This window comes from Anomalospiza imberbis, chromosome Z (genome assembly GCF_031753505.1).
Source record: "Anomalospiza imberbis isolate Cuckoo-Finch-1a 21T00152 chromosome Z, ASM3175350v1, whole genome shotgun sequence".
Taxonomy (NCBI): domain Eukaryota; kingdom Metazoa; phylum Chordata; class Aves; order Passeriformes; family Viduidae; genus Anomalospiza; species Anomalospiza imberbis.
This window is the reverse complement of record NC_089721.1, coordinates 62,944,064-62,960,864: the sequence shown is the minus strand read 5'-3', so window position 1 is coordinate 62,960,864 and position 16,801 is coordinate 62,944,064. Positions and strand designations below refer to the sequence as shown.

The window sequence follows — 16,801 nt, the reverse complement described above, 5'->3', positions numbered from 1 at the left end:
ACCCGTAGTCAACTTGTGGAGAAAACAGCTTTATCCTTTCAGCTAAGCCCTCACAGAGTAATGCAGTTGAGAAACTCGCACTGTTGGCAGTTTTCCTGGAAATTACAGAGCTCTTTGCTTTTAGGCTTCTAGCCTGCAGGCCTCAATAATTTACAAAAGTACGTCTCTGCATTATATGCAATGCACTTAAAGCAAATCTACTTGGGCTGGAAAAAAGTCAAGTATTGTTGGTTTAATGTTAGTAGTTACTTCATAATGTCAGCTATTAGTCTTGTAAAATACTCCCAAGTTCTTACTTTTGTAAACTGAACGAGCCTGATCTTTCAGACAAGAACCCCCATCTGCACTGAAACTGCAGCAAGGCAGGAGACCGAGTTCCTTGTATATTAACAGCAATGTCCAATTTTGTAACAGGGATACTAATTTTATGCACATGCGTTTAAATGCTGCTACTCTTTTACTGTTGTCTGCAGACCAGATTAAAACAGTAAGCTTCTTTAGCTTGAATTTTTTTCAGGTTGAATCTTCAAACTAGTTATAGTACAAGCTAGAGTAGGGTCCAAGAAGTTACAGCACACAAAATAATCAGTCATGGACTAGATGAGAAGGAAGGAATAAAGTACACTTGTCTGAAGATAAATTCATCTTGACATGAGCTAAAGTACTGTAAACCTGCTGTAGGTAGGGCATATTCTAGAATTCAGAGGGGATAGTAACAAACCTTCTACCTTAGTTCTATTCCTGACTAATCCAAAGTATTTTTTGTGGGACAAAAAGCAGATCTGGTATAACTTCAACTTTCCAGATTATGTGCATCTGTGAGGTTCTCATTCAAAAGGGAAATCCCTATCTCAATAGTATTCATAGTTCCTTAAATACCAAATACAGAGGTATAAAGGGTTTGCAGCACCTAGAGTATCTTTTCAGAAAGGAAATAATTACTTGAAGTACTTGTCTCCCTGTTCACTCACTTTTTATTTTGTATTTTTATCTCATGTTTTGATTCTCCTGAATTATTCTGAGCTATATTAACTTAATGGTCTGTGTGCTCTAAACATTTCATTTTGTTCCTTTAATTTACAAAGATCCTTTTTCACAGCCTGGTTATATAACTTTAATATTTTTAAGGTGTATTAATTCCAGTATATACTCTTGTACTCCACATGTTTTGTTGCAAAAAAAATAATGTCGCTCAATCTTTTGGGATGACAGAAATATATTGAAAGAATATGATATAGTGATGGAAGAACTTTGTCACAGGTTACGGAATTTTTTTAATAGAAACTCTGTGATCAATTTTCTGTTTTTCCCCCCCTGAAAAAGTGTAAGAAAATATGTGTTTAGGCTGGCTTTTACTATGTGCTGCATCATTGCAGCAATGCACTCAGTGACTAAGTAATGTGTTAATTTTTGTTTTATAATTCTTAGCGATATCTTGAATGATGCTTTATAATTATTTTCTATATTATAAAAATAGCTATCATAAAAAGACATAGAGGATGGTAGGTGTTTATTAGAACAAATAGTCAGCTGGTTCTGTATATACACTATATGTAACATACCACACATACTGACTTAAATCACTAGACTAAAGAAGGCTCTAAAAAACATAGAGAACAGTTTTCTTTTTAAATTATACCTGCAAGGAGACATTCAGCCATGCACAGAATATTTGTCTCTTTTCAGAGTCAATTCCTTGTGCTGTACAGGAATATTTTGAAGAAGTGGTGTCAAATAAATTGTGTTTGTGACCAAAAAAAATGGAATTCAAATAAAACCAGAGAAGGAAATATTTTAATAAAAATATTTATTGAAAAAATTTTTCATCATCATTTGGCTAAGCTAAGTAAGTAAAATGCTAAGTATGATTACAGTAATTAGGATGCAAATGGCTAGTACCATGAGCAGAATGATTCGGCAATATTTTGAATGTTTTTTTTCTCGCTCCTTCTTTTTTAACAAGGTATCATACCCAGGAGTATAAATATCCCCCATCCAGAACTGCAGATCATTAGGATTTTCCTAGAAGAAAAGTTAGAAAATGAAATTAGTTTCTCTCTTTTACACACAAAGTCATTAGAACATACCCAGAAGTATTTTGGCTATCATCTGACACTGATTAATGAATTTAAGATATAACAACACATATGCAAGACACTTTCACTTGAATGTAGGTTGTGCTACTTTCCAGATGCTGCAAATGTTCCACTGGGGAAAATTAAAACCACACTTTTCATCCAGGAACCAAAAGTAGGACACCAGCCATTGAAATGTGTTTAAAAACCCAGAACAAACCATGTTGTCTTCTGAAGAAGAGATGTCATGCTGTATAAACACAGTTCTGACTCAGTTTTCAAAAAATGGAACAGGAAAACAAAAGAAAACAAAACAAAAACAAAAGTAATCTTAGAAGTGATTTGTGCCAACCCATGGGGAGGCAGGATCCTGTATAGTGTGGATGAGACTGAGAAAAACATATGTAATTTAATAACAGAATAACATTTATAAAGTGACTATATAGTATTTAAGTGCCACATTTGTAGCTCTTCCCTATGTAAACAGGGAAGCTGAGTTGTACAATGTTGTGGTTTAAGAGTTTCTCTAATCAGAGGTCATGTACTGTAAAATTGAAATTCCTGGAACCTCAGCAGATACGTAGACTTCTTTCCTGATAAGACTCATGTTAGTGTCATGTCTGTACCAGAAAATACCTCCACATTTACTTCTGGAACCCCACCTTAATATCAAAGAGAGCTACACAGTGGTTTATGCACACATCACACAGCTCACAGCAATTCACTTGCTCAAGCTCAGCACAACAGTCAATTACCTTTATGTGGCTGGCCAAGTTAGAATGCAGTGACTGTCTGTCATACTCTTGCACAGTCCAGGAAGGGGTCTTTTTCTTCTCCTCCCAGTCATCACCAACATGGATATCACTGTACAATGGGTTGCTCTTGATTGTGGATTTAAGGGTGATGGGAGTAATGTGTTTCCCCAGGGATTTGTCTATTATTTCTTGACTGACCCTGTTCAAGTCTAAGCCTGGCAGCTCAGTGACAGTTGTCTTTTCTCTCTGTAAGACACAAGTTAGATCAGAACCTGGCTTTCACTTGCATTACCTACAATACAGGCCCCCTTCCAGAATTATCACTTGTAATGCAACATTATAATTTTAAAACTGAACAGGCAACCATTTTTTTTCCTTCTGGAAAACTTCAGCAGTGAGGGAGCTTGACTGCTCACTCTGGACAGATTTCTTCCTTCTAGTGAAAGGAAGAAATCAGGTGGGTACAATCTGAACATTAAGTTCTTTTGCAAATGTGAACTGACATTATAATGCCTGCTGGAAGAAGGCGTCTGCTTTAGTGAAACAGTGCTATGGAGAGCTGCAGTAGAACATTATAGTTCTGGTGGAAGCCATGGATGTGTGATGCAAGAGCAAAGATGTGAGGACAAAGCAGAATGATCACAGGAGCAATGGTGTGTAAATGACAAACTCAACTGGAAATGCATCTCTGATAGCAGGGGTGTGGCAGAATTCAGTTCACACTCTTGACAATTCTGTTCACACTCTTGAATGTTAGATCCATTTCAGGATGTCAAAGAGGCTCTTCATTCAACTGAAGGCACTGTCAGAATTCACAGGTAATTTAATATCTGAGCACTTTACCAATAACAAAAGCTGTTAAATAAGACCTTTTAGAACATGTGGGTGTCAAGGGAGGAAGAAGAATAACAGCCCTGGTGGGATCATATTTTTTTGAGAAATCACAAGCTGCCTCTTATGAAGGGCCTCTTTAGGGGTCTGTAAAATAGTAGCTATGATACTTTTCAATCTTTAATTGCCTGGAGGAATGCAATCGGACTCTCTAGTCCAAGCTATTCAAGATTTGTCCCAACCTTCTGTCACCAATACTTTCGTTTAACCTGTCACTGACCTGTGGTACCACAGTGTGTCAGCTACCTAAGATACCTGATTTTTGCAGAGCCTTTGCCTTACACTAACACCTCACCCATCTCTTAGGATTTTACAATTGACACAGAGCATATTCATCCCTGCTCACAAGTACTTTTATCCTTAGGAAATTTATGTTGAGTCAAGGAGAGCCTTGGCTTGATCCAGTGGTCCTGTGTCAGGTATCCTGGGAGGGGACAATACCCCCCTCTCTCCTCTCAGAAATCACAAAGATGTGTGCAGCACTATCTGCACGATGCCCATAAGGTAAAGTGCATATAATAAACAGACAATGAAGAAGATGGGTCCTGAGAAACTTACTTCCATGTAAGGATGACTTTCCCTGAATTTTTCCCTTTTACTGAGATCTCCAGATGTTAAGGTACTGCAGGCTGGGTGGACTTCAGCTGCAAAAGGGCTAGGGGCATGTACTGCTTCTTCTTCCACCTTTCTGGTGGGAGGTCAGGGCATCTGACCTCCTGCACACTGTCTTTGGGAACTGCTTCGACACCTCATCAAGTCGGTGAAGGTCCCTAAGATGATAGCAAACTGTTGGCTTCCTCTGCTCGAGTAATTTTCTGCCCAGTGTGTGGGCTGGTGAATCCATTTTCAGTGGAAGTCAGCTGCTATGTGCCATCACTTCCTTCATGACTGCAGCGTCTGTGCGCATGTATAGCTTTGTATACATTAGTCTGAGGCAGGCAGGTGTAGAAAGAAGCATAAGAACTAATTTCCTTCAGAAAGTGAAGGTGAAGAAGAGAAAACAGCAGACTTTGTCTAAGAAACTCTAGGATGAAGCAGCATGCTGGCATTCCTATCACTAAATCCTGCAGAAGTGACTAAGCATGTTTCCCAACAATAATTGCCATTAGTAGGCGGGTGGATCCTCAGTGACCTCCCATCCTTCTGTTAGTTCATAATTTCCACATGTCATTCGTTAGCCTCCACACATCCCCTGATAATATTACTCTCTGCGTTGCAGTTACAGCTGGCACTGAAGCCCTCTGGGCTGTACTGGCCAGATTTCAGCTGAGCTGGTGTTTTTAACTGCCTTTTCTTTCTCACTGCATTTTATTTACTTTATTTCTTATTTAAGATTTGTCATGACCTTAATGACTCTTCCCTCAGGCTTGCTAAATACTTGAAGTTGGAGAACGTTTTGTTGAAGAACGCGAACTGTCTCACCAGGGGTTGGTTGGTCTCCCTAGGCTAAAATGTTGTGAAAAGAATGTGACTTGACAGTAATTTTTAAAGCTGTTTTCCATAAAATTCCCCAAAACTTGGGATGGATGGCACGATGCAAAAATTTGTTCATAAAAACAGTGCTTTGTAGCAAAACTTTTTTCACCTACTGTCTGAAGTACCTTTCTTTTCATGGGCATGAGGAAAGTGTGGTGGCTTGGAGCAGATATAGAGAGGGAATAGATTGGGAGGGGCAACCAGGTTTTATCATGAGAGCTGGACCAGAATTTGGGGTAGGATATAGTTTGCAGAAATTTTAGAGAGCAGACATTTTAGTGACAAACTAATTGGGACAATGTACTTGAGTACAGCAGATGCTTGATTGTAAAATTTCTGCGGTAGATATGCCCTACAGACTAGTTCGGGAAAAGTAAGCACAAAAGCTGGAATCACATCAAATCCCAAAAGTTTTAAGACTACAATATCATACAAAGAAATATTAACAATATTTCATTAAACATATGCATTTCTAGAAGCAGAGAAACATAAGGTTAGATAACAAAAATATGCTTGCTGGTATTAATTATTGAAAAAGCTACTTTTTTGCATTTTCTTTTAAGATTCAAAAGACATCCCAATCTTTGTCACAGACTCTGAGTCATGCAGCAAATGTTCAAAGAAAGAGAAAAGTATTGTAAATTTAGGTATCAATATCCATTACAGAATTCATACTATATACACTGAATATAAGAAGACAGTGTGAATGAGGCTGGAACAGAACAAATCAAAGGCTGTTTATGTTGTTAGTCACTGAATGGAAGGAGCGAACAGCGAATAATAAAAGAAGCAGTATTAGGGAGAACATTGAAAATTGTAGGTGAAATAAGTTTGTGAAATACTTATTTAACAAGTTGAAAAGTACTCAACTCTGTGAACACGTAACTGTGTTTCATCTACATATAGCTCATGAGCAAGAGCTGGTTAATAACTCATTTTTCACTGAGAAAAATATGTTCCTCTTTGACAGACCCAGAGAGCTGTCACATACAAGTACTAGTATTCTGTGAAAAGCCTAGAGATCTATAAAGAGTTCATGTTAGTTCCATTACTGAGTCAACATGTGCCTACTCCATGTTTTTTTGTTGCTCATTATTTCATAATGCAAATTATGCATACCTTACAATACATATAACTAAAGTTATAATTTAGTCTTTATTACCAGGAAACATTTTTATCTTGACTTCATCCTTCTGTTCCCACTTCTATTGTTTTTGATAGCACTGAAACAACCCAAGATCCTAACCATTATTTTCTCAGCCTGTGATATGAGGTATCACCCGTCAAACCCAGGACATCAACAGTTAAAGCTAGACCTTGGTTTCAAGCCCATCTACCTGAAAGAAGAGAACAAAGAGACAGATAAAAAATTAAGGAAATATACTTCCTGGAACTCAAGCTTTTCTTTCCTTTCCCCCGAGATAGAGCCAGTTTCTCTGTTCCCATGGCCAGCCTCGGTTTCCACTTGATGTTGGCAATGATGCTCAGGGAAAGTAAGAAATGCTGTTGATGAGCAGCTACAACTAGAAGTTTTAACCAAGGCAGTCCTATAGAAACTTACAGCCACCAAATAGTACAGGATTTGTTTCGTAACAGCCTTCTCAATACTAATGAAAGTTACTAGAAGGGCAGTTTTTATATTTGACAGTAGTTTGTTTAATACTATAACCCTCTGTTGTGCAAAAACCTTGTAACAGGTTGTGGAGGACCCTCCCTGCACTGGTAAGGACATTTTTCTGATGTAGAGAACTATTTTGAAGGCAAACAAAATGTCTGACAGACAAAAAACTTCTAGGATGTAGCTAAGAATCCCTGTGGTAGGCGCATCAACTGTGTAGGTATTATTACATTTACTGCATTTGGAAAATTAAAAGCTCTTTTGTTATGAAGAATATTAGCACTTGAGAGCTTCATTCAACAAATCACATCTCATAGGAGACACTATGGAAAAGCAGTCGGGAAGGCAAGGATTAACCAAAGGTACATAAGGAGATAAGAAAGACAGTTGGGCAGGCAGCTCACTTCAAGGGTTCCTGAGAAGCCTGAGCAGGTCCAGACAAGGCTGCAAAGATGATCAGAGGGTTGAAGCATCTCTCCTATTTGTGTGAGCTGGGGATGTTCAGCCTGGGGAAGAGAAGGCTACAGGGAGACCATGTAGCACCCTTCTAATACATACAGATGTCTGACAAGAAAGCTGAAGAGAGAATTTTTACAAAAATAAGACAAGGGAAATGGCTTTAAACTGAAAGAGGATGGGTTTAGATTAGTTATAAGGATGACATTCTTCTCTGTGAGGATGGTGAGATACTTGAACAGGTTGCCCAGAGAAATTGTGAATGCCCCATCCCTGACAGTGTTCAAAGCCAGGCTGACTGGGGCTTTGAAGACACCTGCTCAAGTGGAAGACATCTCTGTGTATGGTATGGGAGTTGGCACCAGATGACCTGTAAGGTCCCTTCCAACTCAAACCTTTCTATGATTCTAGAAATGAAACTTGTCTTAAGGAAGGAAATGAAGGGGATCTGGATTCCTTGTCAGAGACATTAAGGCAGCCTCATGTACAGCAAAACTTAAAAGCCACCTGACACGGGCAGGAAAGAGATGGTTACAAACACTTCAGCCAAAGTGACAGAGATATTTACACAAAAGTGAATATTCATATGGACTATTTTAGTTGCGCATTATTGAGACTACTTCTTTTAATTAATTGTTTAGTTTGAAAAGTTTTTTTTTTCTGTCATTGGCAATGCAGCTGTGCAAGGCTGTGAGTGCATCATATAAAAACTTTTGTACAGTCTCAGATAAAAGCTCCTGCAAACCTTGCTGCCGGCTCTTACTGTGGCCACTTGCAGTTGTCTAGGGAAGAATAAGGGAGAGAGTGGAAATATGTAATTCACATTTGAGCCAGGGGACAAAGAAGTGATTCCAACCTGGCACCTAACTTACAGATTTTTTTAAAACCTTCTTGTCCTGGTATACTGAGAAACAAGCAAGGACAGGACACAGACATTAACTCATGTAAGGCTCAAAAAACACCGTGCCAAGAAGTAGCATGCTGCTTAGACTAAATGCTCTTTTCTGTCTTCCAAAAATAGAGGGGCAAAAGGGAAATATAAACAAGAAAGAGAAGTCTGAGAATTGCAGAAAACTACCAGGTTGACTACAGGGGAGACATGCATGAGAAACAGATAAGGAGGATTAATTGTCTGGTGTGTGCTGGGCATTAAAACTTATTGTGGGGCAGAGAGTCTAGCAGAACTGGAAATTGTCAGGGTGAGCAGAATGCAGTTAGCAGTGATACATTTGCAGGAGAAAGTCTGTGCTTTTTATGCTGCTTTTCACAAGAAAGGGCCAAAATGCTTGGACTCCTTTATGGTTTGTTTTAGTCAAAGTAGACGATGAAAATAAATGCTAAGCAGAGAAGCTGTTTAGTTTACCTGATACCAAGGAGGAAAGTGAGGAGAAAGACAGCAGTTTTTTGTCATTACATGAAGCTGCTTTTTGTAATGGAAACAAATTTTAAAACTTAAAGGTGGAGAAAACACATAAGCACTTCAGTGCTTTTGAATTTAAATGATCTCATAATAGAAGTTTGGAAGAGACCACAAACATACCACTGAGCAGACACTTTGCATAGGGAGACTTGAGTAGCATTAATTTCTTCAGAAAATATTAACTTCTAAAGAGGGAATTTAGGCTACTTTCAAGGTTTAATGACTTTAGGAATCTTTAGATCATGCACACATGTTCTGAAATTAATTCTCTCTCTCCTCCTCCCATTCCCCCTTTTTCCATTTCTGAGTTAACTAACCCTTAACCCCATTATCTCTCTCATCTTGAAGTGAAATATTGAACCATTAGTTCTCCACTGTGCCATCGTCTTTTCTTCTAATGTCTGGAACTCATCAGTAGTTTTCCCTTTATTTGATTGTCAGCAAAAGGAGAAAAAGAAGGTGAGTTCCTAAGGGAGAGAGAATGGCACAATAAATTTTATCTGGACAGCTCGAATCCACTAATGACTGCACTAAAAAGTATAGATTGTATCCTAGGTTTAACACTTACAAAATATACCACTTTGCAAACTCCATTTTTGGAGTCATGGTGAGTACAGACATTTCCTTTGTAACAGCCATCCCGGGCTGGGACACAGAGTTCCAGGAAAACCTTCTCGCTGATGGCAAACAAGCAGAGCACGAGTCAAAAAGCACAGGGCTCCCTACACATTTTTAACCCTCCCGCAGCTCGGTGACAGTGCGTCCTGGTTGACAACAATGGGGAGAAGGATCCCTGCTGCTGCGGAGGCTCTGTGTGTGGCTGCCTCCCCCCCTGCATGAAAGAGGGGCTTAGATGGGGGCAGGGGCTGAGGCCAGCATTGCACCATGCCCTGCAGTTTGGGATCCTTCGGGCTCCGCCCCTCGGTCGGGGCTGTTTGCATGGGACACGACGGGCGACCGCGTGTTCCCCGCCCCAGCTCGCCTTGGAGAGCCGCCAGCAAAGATTATACAACACGAACAGAGTGGCTGGAGGCAGTGGAGCAGGCAGAGGGAAAGGGTGTCTGGGGTAGGGAAGAAGCTAGGGAAAGTAAGGGGGGAGCACGGAAGCGGGTGTCACGGGGGGAGAGGACTTTTGCAGTTGGAAGAGGACTGGAATGGACTCTGGGAGGGAGCAAAGGGGTTTAGAGAGCTGATGGGGAGGAATGTCTGAAAAGGGAGAAGTGCGACAAGAAGTAGCTGTGGGAGACTCTCAGCATCATTCTCCTCCCTTCCCCCAGGTTCTTTTGGCTCTTACTCCTCACTCCCCTGGGGAATCAGACCCCTACGCTAAGGATCCTGAGACTGTAGATCCTTCTCCATCACTCCCCTCACCCCCAACCACTTATGTATGTCTCCATCCCTTGACAAGAACCAGACCTTGAAGCTTTTGCTCATGCTAGGGGTGGGGAAAGGCGAGGGGCTCCCCGGGCAGCAGGGAAGGAGCACTGTGGAGCAGCAAGTGGGGCCCAGAGGGGTGTGAGCTGATGCAGCTGTACTGCTGCTGATCCAGACATGAACTTCTCCTCCGCCAGCTCCAGGGCCCCTGCTAGGCAGTGCACATTTACGTTTTTACCAAGAAACTGCTGCTACCTCTATATAATAACCTGGATTTACGCAGTTAGCGTGTTTCACACTTTCAACAGTTGTCTTTCAGTATACCAGGATGGACAAAGCTGAATGAGGGGAAAAGGATAAGGAAAATAAAAAGGAAGTTGTGGTGAGCTATGTAGATATATACATTTGTCCATCTAATATGTCTTTTTATAAAGTTTAAGGGATATGACTTCACTTTCAGTTTTAAATCTGGAGCTTTTCCTACTTCAGAGAGCATATTCCACACACATCTTTAGTACAATTAAATGGTATTCGACTTCAGTAGATTTTCTGGAAAATGCAATGAAGATGTTACAAAGAGCAGTAGAAATCCTAATACACTGAAATAAAGTCAGTAAACCTCCCTGAAGAGACTAACTCTTCTCATGGAGCCTGATCCTTGCTGATGTCCATGGGAAAATACACAGGAATATTAACGATGGCAATTAAGAGATGCAGGAAGCTGAAACTACGGCTGATCTGTCACCATCATGTAATTTTTCTCCTGATCCTTAAAACAAGGTAGAAAAATCAGGAAAATGTCAGCCTCTTTTAGACCTTACCTGTAAATAGACCCTGTTATGCCACCGCTGCACTCCAGGTAAAGCTGCTTCTGGGAATTTTGCCCAGTTGGCTGGTAGAAAGGCAGAGTTTTTCACTAAAGATTTAACCTCCAGTTGCAGGAATTTATCAGGATGGTTGTTGTTTGGCAAAACGGAGAGGTCCATGTTTCTGTGCTGTAGAGTAATAATGAAAACAGCCCCAGCTTCTGCTTCCTGGCTGTGCATGCTCTTTCTATTATTAATGATGTGAAGAAGGATACGACAGTTTCCTGAAACTGTATCTGACCCCTGTTTGGTATCAGGCTCACTTATAACATCTACCAATGATAAAAGATTGTTTAGAAGTGGCAGAGCAGACAGGAGAAGTTTCTGTAAGTGCCTGGCTTAAGTTTTCAGGTTCAAGGTCTATTTTGATAGATACATATGTGCTCATTAAAACTAACTGAGTACCAGTGAGTAGATGCATAAGACACTTAAATGCATACCAGCACTTCCTCAAGTTATCTGCCAAAAATGTCAAGCCTACAATACTTCAAAGTAACATTTTTTCCCCAAGAAAATTAGAAGCAGCTTCCCGTCAAAGCAAGTCTTCCTTTTCTGCAGCAGTACCAAGAGGCTCCATTGTGCTGTGTGGGTTGGTACCATTTACCACAACAGCTATGACATGCATTTTTTTTAGGGTCAGGGATTTCTTTCACAGTAAATTCTTCTTGACCCTGGGAAATATTAGATTGTTTCAAGTAATTGATAACAGAAGTTTTCAGGGAATTGATTCTGCTCCCATTCAAATACAAAAAATTCACTGTAACTGACTTGAATGTTATGGTCTCAGTCCCATCACTTTTATTATTTTATTTTGAGATTTGATATTTTCATCATAATTTTATGAATCTTATGTCCTTTTGACTTTCAGCTAATGAAATTCTCCTTCTCATTATGGCCTCTATGTATGACTAGCAAAAGTGGACTCCCCATTCTTATTTGAACCTTTTCTTAAAATATGTATGTTTTTCTAGGATATATTCATTTTGATGAAATTGCCACAGAGGATAAGCTTTTGAAAGGTAATTGCTTGAAATCCAGGAAAACCTTTTTTGAATCAAATTTGTGCTGAGAATCAGGGCATAAAAAAAATGTAGCTCTTTACTTAGACCATAGAATCAAACCAATCTATTTATCACACAGAAAACAGCTGAAATACAGAAACTAAATAAAAATAGAAAAACATTTTTTGAACCCTAAAGTAAAAATTAATGGTTGGATAAACATATAGGTTCAATCTGTTATTTACTTAGAAAGCTCATGATGTTTCCTTGCATTTGAGATTATTTTAAAGCATATCTGTTTAAAATTATTAATATGGCACTTTTCCAGTAGGTGCTCAAATAAGTTGTCTGTGAGCAGCCACGAAAGAGACGGTAGTGTCTGTGTTTCTGAGTGGATGTACATGCTTTTGGGGAACCTGGTGCTACATTTACAACTATGTCTCCCTGAAGTCCTGAAATACCTTTCCAGCATACCCTAGGGATTACCATGAAACTGCTGTTTTGGACTCACCATGACACGTAGTTCTCACTTTTTCTTTGTGCAGTAATAACTGAGAGCGTAATAATTTGTGTTCTAAAACACATGGGTATATACAAATATGACTTCTTAAACACAGCCTTTACAGCATCTCTAGGAAAACAGGGCTTTTCTATGCTACTGTAGCATATTTGTGCCTGTGTGAGTTTACGTACCAACACTACTCCACCGGACATTAAGAACATAAAAAGTATCTTATTAAGTCAGACCTCTCCCAGTCCCAGGATCTAACACTTTGTTTGAAAAGGACAAGAACAAGATGCTGTTTAGGGAGACAGTGTACACCATGCTATTTTCTGCAGTTCATTCTTTTACTCCCTCAGAAGCCACGATTTTTTTTTTTTAAATTTTTTTTTTTTTTTTTGTGCTGAAGTATCTCTTTTCCAGGCCTTTTATTATTTATAAATTGTCAATAAATTTGTCTAACTGCTTTTCAATTCTTCTGCTAGTACCTCCTCCAGAAGCAAGATTCAGAACCTCATGATGATCTACCTAAATTGATTACTTTTATGTCTTTTAAATTAATTTCTAAATTAACCATATCAAGGATGCCCTCTTTGCAGTACTGCAAGGGTTTTAAGAAGAGCTCCCCACACAGCTTATCCATCACCTTCAGGATTTTTTAACTATAGTTGTCTCAGTCTCTTTTCAATCTGAATTACCAACCTTTTAAATCTCATCTTGTAAGCCACCTAGTCTATCTCCTTGCTAATTTATTTTCCATTTTCAATGTGTTGCACTGTAATTCCACAACATTGTCCATAAGAATATAGCAACCCTAAAGGAATACAATGCTTATGTTGTGGTTACACCAGTTCCAAAAATGGAAAAAATTATGTCTTCCCTTCTGAAAATATCTATCAATTTTTGGTGCTTTTTTCCCTGCTATTCTTATAGCAGTAGTAAATCTCACAGGGCTAGTAACTTCACTTCTGTGACTGCCAGTTACAAATTCAGTGTCTCATAGGAATGGTTCAGGCTATTTGCATAGCTATAATACTTGACATTTACCTACATCAAAGTTTTTCAGTTAATGTCTTGTCTAATCACTCAGTTTTGTGTTTCTTGCCAACTGAGGCAGGAGTTAACCAGAAGAGCTTTATGTCACCTGTGTATACGAAGACCTCAGTTTTTACTCTTCTTTATGCCACAGATGAAAATGCCAAAAAACCTAACCATAGTGCTGATTTCTCTCCATCCTGAAAGATGAACGTTTTGCTTCCAATCTTTTAATCACTGTTCAAGCCATAAAGATTACTCCTATAGTCCTGTGTGAATGCAGTTTCTTGAATACCCTGTAATACTGAATTTTGTCAGAGATTTCTGTGTCCATTCTGTGTCCAGCAGATCCTCTTTTCTCTGTTCACAACTGAAGCCATGCTGACTCTCACCCAAGAGCACAGGTTTATCTAGGTGCTCAAGGATCTTACTTTTTTCATTGGCGATTATGGCAATCTGTTACTTAAGGGGTTGCCTTTTCCACAGGCAGGAATTATACTGCAGTCTGCCAGTCTGCCAGACTGAATCTTTGCAACGACAACTTGGGCACCATGGCAAGTGCCTCTGATACCAATTTCCCAGTTGTGTTCTTCCAATATTCTCAGGTGACTACAACCCTAGATGTTATTTGCATTGAACATATTTATTTGGTCTTACTTTCTTGTACATTTCCTTCACCTTGATCCAACTTATCTGACTTCTCTGCTATAAGGAACCCTGCAACATTTCACCTGGAAAAGCCAACACAAGTAATTCACTGAGCTTCTCTTTCACTGCTTTATCACTCCTGAGTGTCCCTTTCACACTTGTGCTATCAGATGGTCCCACCGTCTCCCCTTTCAGCTTCCTGGTTTAGACGTATTTCAAGTTCCCTTTCTATTAGTTTGTACATATTTTTTGCAAACTTTTTAAAATTCTTTCTGAGTGTTTCTAATTTTCTTTTTGTAATTGATCTGTTAGGTTTTAGGGCCTCCATTGGTCTCATGATGCAGGCAAGCTTTCCATTTTCAGTGTATTTTTGGAACATGCAAATGGCTGTTTTTCTGTCACTGAAGAAAATAATGAAAATTGAATGGAAAAAACCTGAAAAAATCCAAAATGTAACCCACTTCCTCCAGAACAAAGCAGCAATTTCCCTTCAGAATAAATGACAATGCTATTAAAATTCAGGTATTTCTTTAAGAGTTATGAGAAGTGGTAGCTGTTGTAACTTTTGGTCACTATAGCTAGCCAGCACATATGTGGGAGGAAGGAGGAAGTAAACCTGCTGTGCACTAGCCTAGCACAATCCCTGTGTACCATTTAAATCCCACTTAATCCAACAAAATAGGGTCTAAGTGGTATTTAATTAGCAGAGAGGCCTACTCTAGCCCTTAGGAGCCAAGAGTGAATTTCACCTTTACATGCCAGCTGAATTTGATTCATTTGACATTAATTTGTTGAAATGTTACATATTCATCAGGCTGGAAGGAAAACATATTAATGCAGAGGGATTGCTCTTTAAGAAGAAAGAACAAATCAAAAAAAAAAAACCAAAAAAAAACCAAAAAAAAACAAACAAACAAAAAAAAAACAACTCTGGACTGTCTATGTCTGCATAAGGCTATGGCTTGCCTGAACACAGCTGGAAAGGGTTGCCTGCTGCCCCCCACGTCTATGGAAAACTCTGCAGGGCTGGCATATGCCTGCCCTCCCCACAGCATGCTGCAGCCCAGGCCATAGCCTGGGCACATTTTCAGAATGTTCTTATAATTTTCTGACCAAAAGGGTATTTCAGTCTGTACTGCTCCTCTGAATGATGACAGAAAATACTGAAGCAGTAAAATCAACTTGCTTTCAAATTCAAAGGTATATTTGCTATTTAGACACAAAACTGCTTCAAAATGTTTCATACACATTTAACTAGTAGTTTTGTACTACAGATGCTATAACATCCTGATCAAACTATAACATCCTATAGCATCCTGATTTCACACATTACATTTTAAAAAAAAGTCATTTTAGACCACAACTTTCCATCCCTGTCTCCCAATGAAAAGTACTTCCTTTTTATGATCTTCTTATAGAGGTGATGGGAGGATGATTTCAGCAGCAGTCTCTGATTTTTTTTTTGACAGATACAGCCAGACTTAAAACACACTTTTTAAATTTTTTAATTAAGATGACATTCTTGTTAATGAAATATTCAATATCAGCAGAGTTCTATCACATTTAAAACTGTGAGGATGATATCATGGGGTGATAAAAATTTTCCTCTGGCCCCTAGTCTGGAGGCATCTTTTCTTTTGCTTCATTTTCAATTGTGATTCAAGTGAGTGCAGGAGTATTACCAAGATCTGGTACTAAGTATGAAGAAAATTTAAAATAATAATTGCTTCATTTGCCTGCCAACTACAATAATTCTATTAGACTTTCAAATGCGTTTCTATGACTTTAAGGAATTATTCCCCAAAGCAACTGAATTTTCTGTGCATTGTAACTTTTTAATTATACAAAATATAACATTCCATAATGTCAACATTATTTTTCTTTCTTTTTTTACTTTTCAAAACCAGAAGGTATTTTATTTAAAATCACCTAGCACCTCATTAAAGTTGCAGTTTTCAAATGCAGAGCAGTAAGATGCCAAACTAAAGATTTTGATAGTACAGCTATTTGAAACACAGATATTGATTTCAATGGTAATTAAGACTGCATCTAAGTATTCTTCCTGGACAGAATCACAGTCCTGACTGGGGGCCTCAGTTTATTGTCTGTGGGTATCTGTGGCTATCCGTCTGTGGAAACTGTGTATCATATCTATACACTAGACTCTTTGCAGAGAAGGAAAAGCAACACTCAATTAAATAAAGCTGCATTCTCTTTTTGTTTCGAGTAGTAAATATGCCTTTCTGGCTTATTTCTCCAGCTGTCATGCCTTCAGGATTTGTTCTCCTACATATTTTAAGAACATACTTAAAGACTTGCATCACAAAATGCAGGCAGAAGACTCACTGCTGTGCACTTGCCAAGTTCAGCAGTTACAGGACTCACCTGAGATAAATACCTGCCTCTTCACAGAATGTTACTTTGTTATTCTCAACTTTCCATCTATATATATATATATATATATATCTATGTATATATATATATATATATATATATATATATATATATATATATATATATCTCAAGGCTCACAGAGTGATATGTCTGTCTGCAGCTGCAGAGTGGTGCCTAACCCAAGAGGCAGAAGGCATTTGTACTGTAGCTGTACCGGCTGCAATGCAGGGCTCAATGGATTCATCTACCAGACCCAGACACACAAAAAAAGAAAAGCTCAAATAGCAAAA

At 38.8% G+C, this 16,801-nt stretch overlaps 1 protein-coding gene across 1 annotated transcript; it reads right to left on the bottom strand.

Annotated features, from left to right (window-relative positions):
• Positions 1-1,833: 1,833 nt before the first annotated feature.
• Positions 1,834-11,318, bottom strand: MINAR2 (membrane integral NOTCH2 associated receptor 2). The gene is made up of 3 exons (XM_068176575.1): positions 10,887-11,318; positions 2,831-3,076; positions 1,834-2,022 (listed from the first exon to the last, which is right to left on the bottom strand). The coding sequence occupies exons 1-3, from the start codon at positions 11,109-11,111 to the stop codon at positions 1,843-1,845; spliced, it is 651 nt and encodes a 216-aa protein (XP_068032676.1). The 5' UTR covers positions 11,112-11,318; the 3' UTR covers positions 1,834-1,842.
• Between the last annotated feature and the right edge of the window lie 5,483 nt (positions 11,319-16,801).